Below are 14,941 nucleotides of genomic sequence, written 5' to 3'. Positions count from 1 at the left end.
ATGGGTTCGACCTTGTGTGATCCTCATTCGGAAGGATTTCGTTGACTATTCTTGTGTTAATCCCTGGGATGATCAGAAAGGATTTGAGAATAGTGTGGAAGGAAAGGTCAGAGCCTTTAAACCATTACATTTCATAAAATTCTTCGTGGGAAAGTTCGACGCCGGGGATCGAAGGAAAACGATGTGGAAGAGATTTTAAATCGCCTTAAAAAGTCTCTCCTTTTAAATGGACTGTGTGCATTTTGAACTTCTGGCAATATCGCTTTAAGAACTGTTAAGCTGCCGCACAGCAGCTGTTTTCCGGTTACGTTAGTGTTTGTTTACTTTTGGGGGGGTTTGTTTTCAGTGTTTAATAAACGTGTTATTTGTTATACAAACCCTTGCCTAACTCACATATATTTATTGTTGCCTGAATACGTAACAGAGGAAGAATTGACCAATTGTAAAATTTTCTCCCACTGCTCAGTGGGTATAAGACAATGAAGTTCTTTTTCCCATTCCTTCTTAATTTTTTCTGATACTTCTGGCTGTATTTTCATGATCATATTATAAATGGTGGCTACTAAACCCTTCTGGCAAGGTTTCAGAGCTAAAAAAATTTCGTTGGACATAATTTTGGAAAAGACTGTAACATATTATTCAAAATATTTCTAACTTGCAATTATCTAAAAAAATGAGTTTTAGGTAAATTATATTTGTTAGATAACTGTTCAAAGGACATAAAACTGTTATCTAAAAATAGATCACGAAAACATGTTATACCTTTTGTTTTCCATAATACAAAGGCTTGATCCATAAAAGAGGGCTGAAAAAAAAAATAGGGCTTGATAGGATAAACTTATTCAAGCCAAAACATTTACGAAAATGAATAAACAAATAACTAATCCTATAGTTAAACATACATTGTGAATATGGTTTCAATTTCGTAAATTTTTTGGCTTGAATAAGTTTATCTTAATTATCCCTAAATAAAGGTTTCAAAATTGTCCCTTTTTAAAAAAAAACTTTAAAAGACTCCAGCTGGACAAATAAGAGGTGAAAGAAACAAATCTATCAATGAGTCCGTGCATTTTAAACGATTAGGTGTAAATTGATTTTTTGGTTCAACATTTTTTCAACTCTGAACTGAGCCTCAAAGATGACAGGACATTAACACATGCCAGAAGATAATTCTGCATATTAATCATTATAGCAAATTATATGATTACACAATTTTTAGAATGCTTACACTGAACATTAGAAATGCCCACCTGACCTCTGAAATAGTTAACGATTGCTCAGGTAAATCTGCTCTATAAGAGGACCACAACCTTGTCATGGAGTTTGGAGGATTGCGTGCTTCAGTAACCTGCAGTGAGGGCCTTGTGCTTTGGTTCTTGGCAGGGTCGCCTGTGCCAAACAAGTCAAAGGGTAGAGGGCAGACTAACAGTGGACCACCGCACCTCTGGGTTCAGGTGTTCAGCTCACGGATAAGAACCGTGACTGGTCAAAAAACAATTGTCACAGAAACAGCAATGATGAAACCTTCTGTACAGATGGAGATGGAGGTCCTTCATTGCTGCCCCAGACACCAGATGGATCCAGATGAGAAGGGATGATAGGCAGATGGAGGAGAGAGAGTGGCTATGGTGACAGAAGCTGGGCGGTGATGGCTGGAGGTGATAAAGAGCTGCAGATGACTATTTGATAAGAGAGAAGGCTTAGTTTACACTTGGTCTCACCAGTGTAGAGGACACCACATCAGAAGCATCTGCTACATTAAACAAGGCCAGAGGAGATGCATGTGAATGTCCACCTCACCTGGAAGGACTGCTTGGTACTCTGCCACGATGAGGCCAAATACAAGTTGGAAGAGGAAAACCTCCTATTCTGTTTGAGTAGTCTTTAAACTGACAGCATTCACCTCTAACTTCCGGTAGGTACTCAATCCCATGTGTTCACCCCTTAGTTTTCCCACTTTGTCCCTCCTCTCACCACTTTCCTCCCCACCTTCATGACTCGCCCATCACCTCTCTGGTTCCCCATCTCCTTCCATGGTCCACTGTCCTTTCTTATCAGATTCCTTCTTCTTCACATACACAACATCAACCAATAACATTACTGATTTGAGACACTATGCCACTTACCTGGGACAGGAGACTGTTGCCCAACAGTTTCTAAACAGCATCGGTTGTGTGAACTTGTGTAGCTATTAGACACTACACTGTGCTTAAAGTGAACACTTTTTAAATAATGCCAGCTGTGTGAGTTTGTGTTAAAAAGTGGTAATTTTTGTGACTGACAGTTGGTGAGTAATAAGGAATAAGATCATTCAGAACTGTTTTGCTCACTTAGATGTGAGAAATGGCTGAAAATACAACGTTTTCACACCTTCAACAAGTTAGGAATGGTGAAGAATTTGAAGGTATTGATAACCATCTTGAATGTTACAATGAAAATGAAGATTTGGAGTGTGAAACCATCAAAAGCTTTGTATGAAGGCTGTCCATTTTCGACAGTAGGTGTCTGGACTGATTTTGTTCATTTACAGGAACTAATATGCAGTTTTAAAGTACTGTAGTACTATTGGTAGTGCTCTAATTTGGCTTCTATTTCATTTATATACACAACTTTTGGCTCAGTTAACATTAGTTCTATTTTTTATACCTATTTAACTTTTCCATGAAACTTCAGCTAATTGGGGCAGCCACTTAATTTGGTCCCAATGTGTCCTAACTAACCAGAACCCACTGTATTTCCATGTGCATGAAGCCACATGTCATGTGAGGCCACTGACAGGGAGCTGGAAAGTGGAATTAGCATGGATGGGTGTTTGCTAGCATTGAATGGTCCATTTCTGTGCGGTGGGATCTGCAGCCAATGTCTAATTTACTAACTCATCCTGAACGTCAAGCCACTGAATCTTCCTGACCAACCTTCCATGCAGCACCTTGTCGAAGAACTTGCTAAAGTTCATGTAGTCAACATCCACTGCTTGATCTTCATCAATTTTCCTGTAACTTACTGCAAAAATTCTATAAATTTGGTTAAACACGACCTACCACGCATAAAGCCCTGTTGACTATCCCTAATCGATCCCAGCCTATACCCTCCAATAACTTTCCCACTCTGAGAGCAGGCTCAGCGACCTATAATTTCCCGGTGTATTTCAGAGCCTTTCTTAAACAACGGAAAAACATTAGCCAGTCATTGGACACCTCACCCGTTGCTATGGACGTTTTCAATCTCTGCTCGGGCCGCTGCATTTTCTCCACGAACCTCCCACAAGGTCAAAGGAAACACCTTGTCGGGCCCTGGGGATTTATTCACTCTAATTTGCCTCAAATCAGTAAACGGCTCCTCCCCTGAAATCCGTATACGGTCTATGAGCTCACTGCTGTTCTGCTCATTCCTAAAGACTCTGTATCGGTCCCTGAGTAAATACAGATGAAAAAAAAATCCGTTTAAAATCTCCGCCCCCCCACCCCCCTCCAGTCTCTTTCAGCCTCATGCATTGAAGACCACTCAGATATTGAAGAGGACCAATTTTGTTCCTTGCAATTCTTTTGCTCGTAATATATTTGTAGAAGCCCTTGGGATTCTCCTTCAGTTTATCTGCCAGAGCCCGCCTTCGTTTAGCCTTCCTGATTTCCTCCCTAATCTTCAACCCTGGAACAGGATGGAAACTTCTTCCCAAACACTGCAGGGGAATTTCCAGAAAGTTCAGCTGGAATCTGATTGGTTTGCTTGTCGAGCGCGGGAAAATTAAAAGAGCGGGCGACGGGAGGCGGAGACGGGTCTGACACCGGAGTAGATCAGCAGCACTCGAAAGAGGCTCGGTGCAGAGTTGAGAGTCGGTGCCGAGTGAAAGGCACAGAAGACATCTTGCAGATCAGATTTTTCCACACATTCGACCTGATTTCCTGTACTGTCGCCAAGAATTGTAAGACTTTATTTGGTCATCTCAATATTCTCATTTCCATTTGATTTTTCTTTGAATATAAAGTATATAACATACAATTCTCTGAACCGTAGTCTTCAAGTTACAGCTGACAATGTACAGGGAGAGAAAGGTTAACCAGACAAAAGGAAACTTTTTAGAAAGGGATTCAGTGGATTTGGAGTGTCGGCGAGGGAGAGGTCAGCCGGGATTGTCACTGAACTGCGGAGCTGGTGAAATGGCCGCTCCTGCTTCCCACATCGATCCGTTTACGGTTTTGCGATGCTTCTTTCGCTATTTTACATGGTCGGCCTCGGTAAACCGGCTTCGCGAAAGAAAGCAGATGCTGGAATCGCGTGCAGCGCACAAAACCCTGGAGAAGCTCGCAGGTCAGGCAGCATCTGTGGAAAGGAGTGAACAGTCTACGCTTCGAGCCGAGGCCCTTCTTCAGGACTGGGGAAATAAAGATGAGAAGACAGAGTCCCCCCACCCCCATTCCCAGTCCCAGTCCTGATGAAGGATCACGACCCGAAACGCCGACTGTGCACTCTTTGCCACAGACGCTGGGCTCCTCCGGCATTTTGTGTCTGTTGCTCTGGATTCCCAGCAGCTGAGTTTCTCGTGTTTGAGGAACTCTGCGGGTCGGGCAAATGGAGGGAAATGCCTAGTCGTGGTTTCAGGCCGAGAGCTTCCATCGCCAGGAAAGAAAGAGGGCGGGCGGGCGGGCGGGGGGCTTCATTGGAAAGTCGGAATATCCGCTGCATAGTTAGGCTCTTCCCTCCTCCTTTAAGACCGGATAAAAAGCCCTCGGCTGGGATCGTTTCTATGGGATTATTGCGTGGCTGGTTGAGATAGTGCGTAAAATGTTCATTAATATTGCGAAGGTAATAACGCGTGTGCGAATAAAATGACTTGGGAAGTCTGGGTTCGGAGTGAACACTTTCTGTGCAGGAAAGCAGAGTTGACTGAAAGTCAGACCGAACTAATTCTGTTCTGGTTTCCCTGGACACAGTCCCATTTCACCTTGTTAAACCTCAGCCCGGTTTCGGAGAACCTGCTGTGTTCAGCTGCTGGACACCCAGCAAACTTTGAACTCCATAAGACCACAAGATAATACTGTTTGTAAATATATGAGACTTGGTTACCAGAGCCATCTCTGGAAATGAATTCCACAGGCTCGCCATGTTTTGACAAAATGATTTCCTTCTCATTCCTGTTCTAAAGGGTTGTCCTTCTGTTTTGAGGCAGTGCCCTCTGCTCCTGGACTCTCCCAGTATTAGAAACATGCTCTGCACCTCCACCCTATCTGGTCCTTTCAAAGTCAGGTTGATTTCAAGGAGGTTCACTCCTCATTCTTCTGAACTGCAGTTGATACAGGTCCAGAGCCATCAAAGGCTCTTCAAGTGTGTTAACGCTTTCATTCCCAGGCTCCGTTTTAAGCCTCCTTTCGATCCTCTACAATGCCAGCACATTCTTTCATAGAAATGGGGCCCAGAACTGCTCACAACACTCCATATGCGGTTTGACCGATCCCTTAGAAAATCTCAGCATTATGTGCTTGCTTTCATAATTTAGTCTTCTTCAAAAGAATGGAGACATTATATTTGCTTTCCTTACTACCAACTCAAGATGCAAGTTAGCCTTTGGGAATCGTACACTAGGACTCCTGTACTTCTCTGATTCCTGAATTTGCTTTCCCGCTTAGAAAATAGCCTTTTTTTCTTTTTACCAAGGTGCATGACCTTAAAATTATCTATACCATGTTCCGTCTGCCTCATCTTCGTGTGGCCTCATCATGGCAGTAGAGGTGACCATGAACTGATATGTTGGAATAAGAATGGGAAATAGAATTGAAATGGCTAATTAGAATTAATATGTCAGAATGGGAACACAATGTAAATTTGAAATTGCATGGTTTGGCCATGCTGGTATCTTTCCTGTAATACCACAAGCTCTTCATTTTCTATCCTGCCTGTTACTTCATCAAAGTTCAAACAACATCACTTTAGAATTACAGTGTCTGGGGGGAGAAAAAGATCAGATTAATAAATAAGGCTTTCTCTGCTTGTCTACAAGGTCAACATTCGTGAAACATTCTGTCACTACTGAGAACTCTAATTGTGCTGATATTATAGGAAATGTCACGTTAGTACAATGGTACACGTTCTCATGTGATGCAAAGCTCCCTAATCACTTCTCCTTTCTTGACAGTGACTTGACAAGATGAGAGTTCAGGTGAAGTTTATGACTGGTGAGGGTTTCGGACTTGATGTCGACCCTTTCATACAGGTGTCGACTCTCAAGATGAAAATCGAGCAAAAGACCAAAGTGCCCACTTTCCAACAGCGTCTGATGGTACAAAATGGTCAAAGCGTGGAGATGCAGGACAACAGAAGTCTGAACTACTACAACCTCTACCCCAGCCCCACCATCATGTTGCTGGTCAGGAAAGAGGAACCCATGCAGATCTTCCTCCGGAATGACAAGGGCAAAACCACGACCTACGACGTGCTGCCCTCTGAGACCGTGCAGAGTTTTAAAGAGCGGGTCCATCGGCAGGAGGGCGTCAGACCCGAGCAGCAGCTCCTGGTCTTTGGGAGTAACCAGTTGGAGGATGGCCAGTTGCTCTCCGACTACAACATCAAGCCTCAAAGCACCATCTTTCTGCAACTCCGTCTTCGTGGAGGTTAATTTATCCTTTGACAGAAGTATTATAAAATGATAATATTTAAATAATATAATATTATATAAAATAATATGACATATTTTCCAATTTAACATGAAATAAAATAGTACATGTTTAAAAAGAAACTAATGTTGTGAGCAATGGTGTTTGTCTGACTGAATAACCTCCAAATTTGTATATATTCAAAAACTGGACCTTTTTCACACCTCGAGCTGCATCGGGTGAGATGCTGGCTCAATGCTCAACCCAGCTCATACAGTAAATGTGCAAGGTGCTGGTTAGATTTGAACTCATGGCCATTTGCCTTGAAGTCCAGTGCTGATGCCACTACACTACCAGCCAGCTATGTCTATATTTCGAGATCAAGTTGATTGTCATTCAACCGTGTATACAGCTAAATGAAACAATGTTCTTCAGAGCCCAAGGTGCAAAACATAGGGCACATGTCATATACAGCACATGAAATAATATTAACACAATAACATTGACAGATTAAAAAGTATTTTGTGGATGTACAAATTGACATACCAGTTGACATATAGTTAAATATACAACAGTACAGTACTACTGCTGCTGTCAGAAATATTGTGTACTGGGTGGTAGTAGGATTCAATTTCAACCAATGTCCATATTTGACATTGAAACAAGATTCAGTGGCTGTAAAAAGTATTCACCCCCCCCCCCCCCACCGGAAGTTTTCAATGAATCACAGTGGAGTTAATTTGTTTTCTTTGACACTGATCAACAGAAAATTACTCTTTCGCATTAAAGTGAAAACAGATCACTACAAAGTAATCTAAATTTATTACAATTATAAAACAAGATAATTGATTGTGTAGGTGTTCACCCCCTTCGTCAGTATTTAGCAGATGCACCCTTGGCAGCAATTACAGCCTTGAGTCTGTGTGGAGTCTTTGGGGAACTCTTGACGCCCCCCCCCCCCCCCCCGAGACCTCTATGGAACAGAGGACCATGATAGACTCTGTCAATAATTCTGCTGTTTCATCCTCTCTGGAGATCTGCAGAGTGCCTGTTGCTGCCCACCTTAGACAAGTTAAATGCTGCAGTCAATTCAATGCCTTTATCAACTTTTGGTTAGGTCATTTATAGTGCCTATAAAAAGTATTCACTCACCTTTGCAAGTTTTCATGATTCATTGTTTTACAACATTGAATCACATGGATTTAGTTTGGCTTTTTTGACACTGGTCAACAGAAAAATACTCTTTCATGTCAAAGTGAGAACATCTCTACAAAGGGATCTAAATTAATTACAAATATAAAACAAAATTATTGATTGCATAAGTATTCATACAATTTAATATGACACTTTAATAACCTTTTAATATGACACACCAAATCATCACTGGTACAGCCTATTGCTGTTGAAAAATACTCACATGAAATCTCGGCTGCAGCTTGCCAGAAGGCATGTGGGAGACTCTGAGGTCAGCTGGAAGAAGGACTATGGTCTGATGACACCAAAATTGAGCTTTTTGGCCATCAATCATCAAAAGCACATAATCCCTATTGTGAAGCATAGTGATGGTTGCATCATTCTGTGGGGATGATTCACTGCAGCAGGCCCTGGAAAGCTTTGAATGAGGAGGGTAGAATGAATGCATCAAAATACAGGGAAATCCTGGTTAAAACCTGATGCAGTCTGCAAGAGAACTGCGACTTGGGAAAAGATGTCTTTTCCAGGAAGATAATGACCCCAAGCATAAAGCCAAAGCTACACAAGAATGGCTTAAAAACAACAAAGTTAATGCCCTAGAGTGACCAAGTCAGAGTCCTGACATCAATGCAATTGAGAATTTGTGGCTGGACCTGAAAAGAGCTGTCCACTCATGATCCTCATGTAATCCTCATGGAGCTGATATATCCTTCCACTTCAACAAGATGGTCCTCCTAGCTATCAACGTAACAAACGCAATAACATGTTGGTCAGACACAGAAATGCCATGGATATTTTGAGGAATTTTTCCAAAAAGTACAGTCAATTTATTAGGTTGTAAGTTGATTCTGAGTGCTTTAGAAATTGTCGAAAAGACTGACTTCCAAAACTGTTTCAGTATAGAAAATGACCAGAACATATGTGTCAGTGTAGCTATCTCAGTTTTACATCTATCACAATAACTGTCAACATTGGGAAATATTTTAAAGAGTCTCTCCTTCGTCAAATGGTAACGATGTACAATTTGAAATTGAATCAGTGAATGACTAGCACAGATTGAAGAAGAGTTAACCAGCTTCAGAATCTGCGTCCAATCATCCCATATAAAAGTCAAATTGAGTTCCTTCTCCCAATCCTGTTTAATCTTAATCTTAAGTAAAGGATGCTTATCTCTTTGTAATAATAAATTATAAATTCTTCCAATGGAACCCTTCATTGAAGTGTTCATATTCATAATAGTATCTAACAAGTCAGCCTCCAAAATGTAAGGAAAATTACTTAAATATTTTTGTAAGTGTCTAACTTGAAGGTATTGTAAAAAGTGTGAATATGAGAGAGAACATTTATCAATTGTTCAAAAGACATCAATCTGCCTTCTTTAAATAAATCTAGAATAGAATTAATACCTTTATTTTTCCAAAGTAAAAAAATTAGATCGCTCAAAGAAGGTTTAAGAAAGTAATTACGATAAATTGAACTACAAAGTTTAAATTTTTTAAGATTAAAAAAATTACAGAACTGGAGCCAAATTTGTAAAGGGTGCTTAATCATAGGATATAGGTTTAAATTAGCAACTTTACCTAATTGTATAGGTAAAGCAACTCCTAATAACGAGGTTAAATAGAACTGTTTCACAGCTCTCAGTTCCAGGTCTACCCAAATTGGCCGATCATTCCTATCAACCCAATATAACCAAAAGGACATATATCGCAAATTAACAGCCCAGTAATACATTCTTAGATTAGGCAAAGCAAGACCTCCATCCTTTTCTCTCCATGCTTAAACATGACATAATGGAGGAGAACCAATAGAAAACAGTAGGCGTATTAGATTCTTTCCAGTATAACAAGATAGCTCTCCTAGCCAGTAAAGTTGAAAAGGCTATCACATGTTGAGTGGAAGCAGATACTCTGCCTACTTCCTCTGGAATGATCCCAAAAATTGCCATAAGTGAATTGGATTGAACATCCACATCTATAACTTTAGATAGTGTTCTAAATACATCTCTCCAAAAATTATTTAAACTTACACAGGACCAAAACATATGAGTTAGAGTAGCCACCTCTACGTTACACCTGTCACAAATAGGGCTTATATTAGGAAATATATGCACCAATTTATCTTTAAACATATGGGCCCTATGTACTATCTTAAACTGAATTAAGGAATGGCGTGCACAGATAGATGAATTTTTAACTAGATAATAAATTTTACTCCATTGATGATCTGAAAGTGAATGTTGAAGTTCTATTTCCCAAGTGCATTGAACCTTATTATTAGGCGACATGCGAGCATTCATTAACTGTTTATAAATGATAGCTTTTAATCGTTTTTGAAATGGTTTAAGCTGAAAGATAACATAAGCCAAATTTGAAGAATAGGCCAAGGGATAATTCGGTAAAAAAATCACGTACAAAATTCATAACCTGTAAATATCTAAAAAAATGTGTGTTAGAGATATCATATTTATCCATTAACTGCGAAAAAGACATTAAACAATCCTGTAAGAACAAATCTAAAAGAGTTTTTATTCCTTTAATTTTCCATATTAAAAAAGCCTTATCCAAAGTCGATGGTTTAAAAAAAATTAGAATAAATATTACTAGAAAGTAAAAAATTATTTAATTCCAAAATCTTACAAAGCTGAAACCAGATTTTTAAAGTATGTTTAACGATAGGGTTGAGAGCTTGTCTAGCTATTCTGGAGAATGAAAAAGGAAGGGGAGTTCCTAATAAAGAAGCTAAAGAAAGCCCCATTACTGAATTTTCCTGCAAATGTAACCATGGAGGGCGATCCTGGTTATCTATATCATAAATCCAAAAAGTAATATAATGAATATTAATTGCCCAATAATAAAATCTAAACGTTGGTAGGGCCAGTCCTACATCTTTTTTTGATTTTTGCAATAAAAGTTTATTCACTCTAGAGCTTTTGTTATTCCAAACATAAGACAAAATCAAAGGATCTATTTTATCAAAGAATGTTTTTTGAACAAAAGAGGGAACTGCTTGAAATATATATAAATTTCGGTAAAATAACCATTTTTATAGCATTAATTCGACCTATCAATGACATCGACTTAGGTGACCATTTAGAAAGTGCTTGTTGAGTATATTCAATTAAAGGGGAGAAATTATACTTATATAGGACTTTAAAATTTTTAGCAATTTTGATACCAAGGTAAGTAAAATGGTTTTAGCAATATTAAAAGGTATTTGATCATAATAATCAGAATAATTATTAATAGGAAATTAAGTTTATATCCAGAGAAAATACTAAATTCCGTAAATATAGATAGCATAAAAGGAATTGATTTCCTAGGGTTTGAAATGTAAACTAATAAATCATCCACATACAATGAAACCTTATGTAATTTATCCCCTCTCTTAATGCCCTGCACAGAATTAGAATCCCTAAGGGTGATAACAAGTGGTTCTAAAACCAAATTGAATAATAAAGGACTAAGAGGACACCCCTGACGGGTTCCGCTAAATAATCTAAAATAAGGAGAATTTTGATTATTAGTTATAACCGCAGCCACCAGGGTATGATAAATCAATTTAATCCAGGAAATAAATCCCAGGCCAAAATTCTGCAACCAGAGATACAATTCATTCAGATTCTTTGACTGAGGGGGAATAAATGATGTTTAACAATCTTCGAATATTAAAATGTGAGTACCTATTTTTAATAAATCCTGTTTGATCATTTGAGATAACATTAGACAAAATATTCTCAAGTCTATTAGCTAGAATCTTGGAGAAAATTTTAAAATCTACATTCAATAAAGAAATAGGGCTATAAGATGCACATTCCAGTGGGTCTTTTCCTTTTTAAAGAATCAATGAAATTAATGCCTCATAAAATGTTTTTGGGAGGTTCCCAGAGGATATAGAATCAGTAAATGTTTGATGAAGATGTGGTATAAGCATTTCATGAAAAATCTTGTAAAATTCTACTGTATAACCATCAGGTCCCGGAGCTTTCCCTAATTGCATAGAGGATATAGCCCTGGCTGTCTCCTCTTGTTTAATAGGTGCATCTAATATATCAACATCTTGAGCCGAAATTTGAGGTATATTTAACCTTTGCAAAAATCTATTCATAGTAACAGTATTATCAGAGAATTTAGATTTATAAAGATTAGAATAGAAGTCTATAAATATCTTATTAATTTCATAAGGATCTGAAGTTTCAATTCTATCTGGTCTACGAATTTTTAAAATCTGTCTTCTGACCATCCGAGTCTTTAATTTACCCACCAAAAGCTTAGCAGATTTTTCCCCATGTATATAAAATAAACTTCTGGATTTAAAAATTTGCTGTTCAATGGGAAAGGTCAGAAGCAAATCATACTGTGATTGAAGTTCGACCCTTTCCTTATATAATTCTTCAGTAGGTTTAACTGAATACTCTTTATCTATCTCTTTTATTTTATTAATAAGCACAGACAATTCCGCTTTAGTTTTCTTTCTCAAAGCTGCTGAATATGAGATTATCTGTCCCCTAAGAAAAGATTTCAATGTGTCCCATATAACCAGGTTTGACATTCCTTCAGTTGTTAACTTTAAAGGGACGTGATCTGTGATCTGAGAGCGCAATGATGTCATACGCACACTCAGGAACGGAACATAACAAACGTGTATCTAAAAAAAAGTAATCAATTCGAGAATACTTATGATGAATGTGTGAGAAAAAAGAGAAATCTTTATCATTGAGGTGTATATATCTCCAGATATCGACCAGGCCATATTCTAATAAAAAAGAATTAATACAGGCCGCCACTTTATTAGGAAGCGACGGATTGGTTGATGACCTGTCAATCGCTGGATTTAAACAACAATTGAAGTTACCAACCATGATCAACTTATAGTCATTCAAATTCAGTAGCTCAGAAAAAAGTTTCTTAAAAAAATCAGAATTATCTACACTAGGTGTGTATACACACACCCGAGCTACATTTTGCTCGCATAATAAACCAGTAACAATTAAATACCTTTCGATGGAATCAGTAATGGTATTAAAGTGTACAAAAGGGATTTTGGGGCTAAGAAATATAGAAACACTTCTTATCTTACTATCCGACAGCGAATGGTACAAAGGGCCTTTCCAAAATTGGAAAAACCTGTCCTCATCCTGTTTCCGTATATGATTTTCTTGCACAAAAATAATATCTGCATTAAGTGTTTTTAATTTCTTAAAAATCTTTTTACACTTTATGGGGTGATTGACACCATTCCAGTTCCAAGATATTATATTAATTTTATTAACATCCATTTAATTTAATATTATATAAAGGTTATGCAAGCACAGATTGAACCAAAAGGCACAGATACAACCAGAAGGAGTTACGCATTTAGGAGAAAAAAAATCCATCAAAAGAACTGCCCAATCAAGAAAAAAACTTACTCTAATAATCCCCTCCCCCCTCCCAAAAGATAAGAAATCTAGCGACCAATAGGCTGGCCACAAGCTAAACTAATAACCCTTGACCCTATTCTCCACTTTACAGCTACGTATTAAATTAAAGCAAAAATCCCACATAAAATAGCCATAATAAAAACCACAAAGTTCAACTACTACCATGCTATGTCTAACAGTAATAAAAACATAATCGGGAACGGCCATCTTAAAATCAACTAAAGTATCTTAATCACATATTTAATAAAGAATAAATCTGAGCAAATAATATTTCAGAGAGAGTTCTTCCTCTCGAAAAAAAAGAATAAATGAGTGTATATATAAGAAACCTAAAACTATGTTAGTATTAAAACAAATAAAAGAAATAAAAAGATTAATACACGACAGGTCCTGTGCAGAACATTAGAGTATAATACTGTAATACTATCCTGCGCCCGTGTTCTGCATTTGGGTTCGTCCACCACCTCACTCGTGTAACATACGGAGGTTCAGCCTGATGTGTCCTGCCTGAGCTCAGCCAATGCAATCATCTCCTGCCCTTTCTTCCTCCACCGAATGCATCCTTCCCAACCCTTCTCACAGCAGCATGCCTGTCACATCCCTCACCCTCTGCTTCACTCTGATCCCGTCATTTACACTTTTTTCCCTACATGTACCCAAACCCTAAACCCTCTCGTTACCTGCTCCATGTCACCACTCTATTTGATGCTGACTTTTTAGCCTTCTGCACACTCTGCGGGGAACCACAAAAAGGAGCTGAATATCCTATTCACTCAGCAAGTCCCCACCACCTGTACTTCCTACTCTCACTGCCACTGCCTCTGTCTTCTACCTGTGTCAGTCAAGGATGCTCGAGGGATTCGTCTCCGCACAAAGTGCTCCCCTGCTTTGAGAGCAACAGCCTGGGGGAATCATTTTGCTGCAGTGCGGGAGGGGGGCCATTCCCACTTCATCGCCATTCACCATCTTCTGGGGAAGTGGGATGGTCACACTCCAAGATGAGGATATGGTGGTGTCCAAAAGGGGATTTGGTACAAGGCATTGGCTCCTTTTCGAACAATGGTACAAGTACAAGTAGCAATAGCAACAATTAAAGCAAAACAGTCCCTTTCCCACCCACTCACACAGTCCGGCTGGCCTCCATCCTCAGGACAGACCATCTCTGGGCCTTCATTTCTTGCCTATAAATACTCAATGGCAAGCTCACTATCCCAGAAGGTAGTCAAGTTCATCTTGACCACATTACCTCAATGGCGTGTATATTCTTTCTTATCTACAGAGACAATCGTCTGCATCATACTCCAGCTGTGGTGTAATAATGGTATTACATAAATGAGTAAGACATCTTTACTGCAATCTTCTCATAATCAAAGCAAACAACTGAAGGACTTTGCTGGGTGGGAAGTATCCACCATGCCTTTTTCTGCCTGTTTCTTTGTTCTGGACACATACAACCCCTGCAGTGATGGTATACTGCAGCCAGTGACGTTTCCTGCTGACCTGACAGTTTGCTGTAGTTTTTGTGTATTGCACCAAACCAGATAGTAATGGCTGATGTGAGGATGCTCTCTATGAAGAATTTTGGGTAAGAACATATTATCAACATTCTCTGCCAAGACTTTTTGTTAATGAATGCGATATGGATCTCCCACACAGAGTCCTATGAAATAAACAAGGGATGAGTGTAGGATTGGTATAAAATCGGAGCTTAGTGGTTAGCATGGACATGGTGGCCATT

General features: G+C 38.9%; 1 protein-coding gene across 1 annotated transcript; it reads left to right on the top strand.

The window, feature by feature from the left end:
• Window positions 1–6,142: 6,142 nt before the first annotated feature.
• On the top strand, window positions 6,143–6,610 carry LOC140738944 (uncharacterized). The gene has a single exon (XM_073066955.1). The coding sequence runs from the start codon at window positions 6,143–6,145 to the stop codon at window positions 6,608–6,610; it is 468 nt and encodes a 155-aa protein (XP_072923056.1).
• The last annotated feature ends 8,331 nt before the right edge of the window (window positions 6,611–14,941 follow it).

This window comes from Hemitrygon akajei, chromosome 14 (assembly GCF_048418815.1).
Source record: "Hemitrygon akajei chromosome 14, sHemAka1.3, whole genome shotgun sequence".
In the NCBI taxonomy this organism is placed as follows: domain Eukaryota; kingdom Metazoa; phylum Chordata; class Chondrichthyes; order Myliobatiformes; family Dasyatidae; genus Hemitrygon; species Hemitrygon akajei.
The sequence above is the reverse complement of the archived record's forward strand: the minus strand, read 5'-3'. Positions and strand labels throughout refer to the sequence as shown.

Excerpts from the sequence above, each read along its gene's own strand:
- LOC140738944 (XM_073066955.1), top strand. The coding sequence starts at position 6,143 with ATGAGAGTTCAGGTGAAGTTTATGACTGGTGAGGGTTTCGGACTTGAT.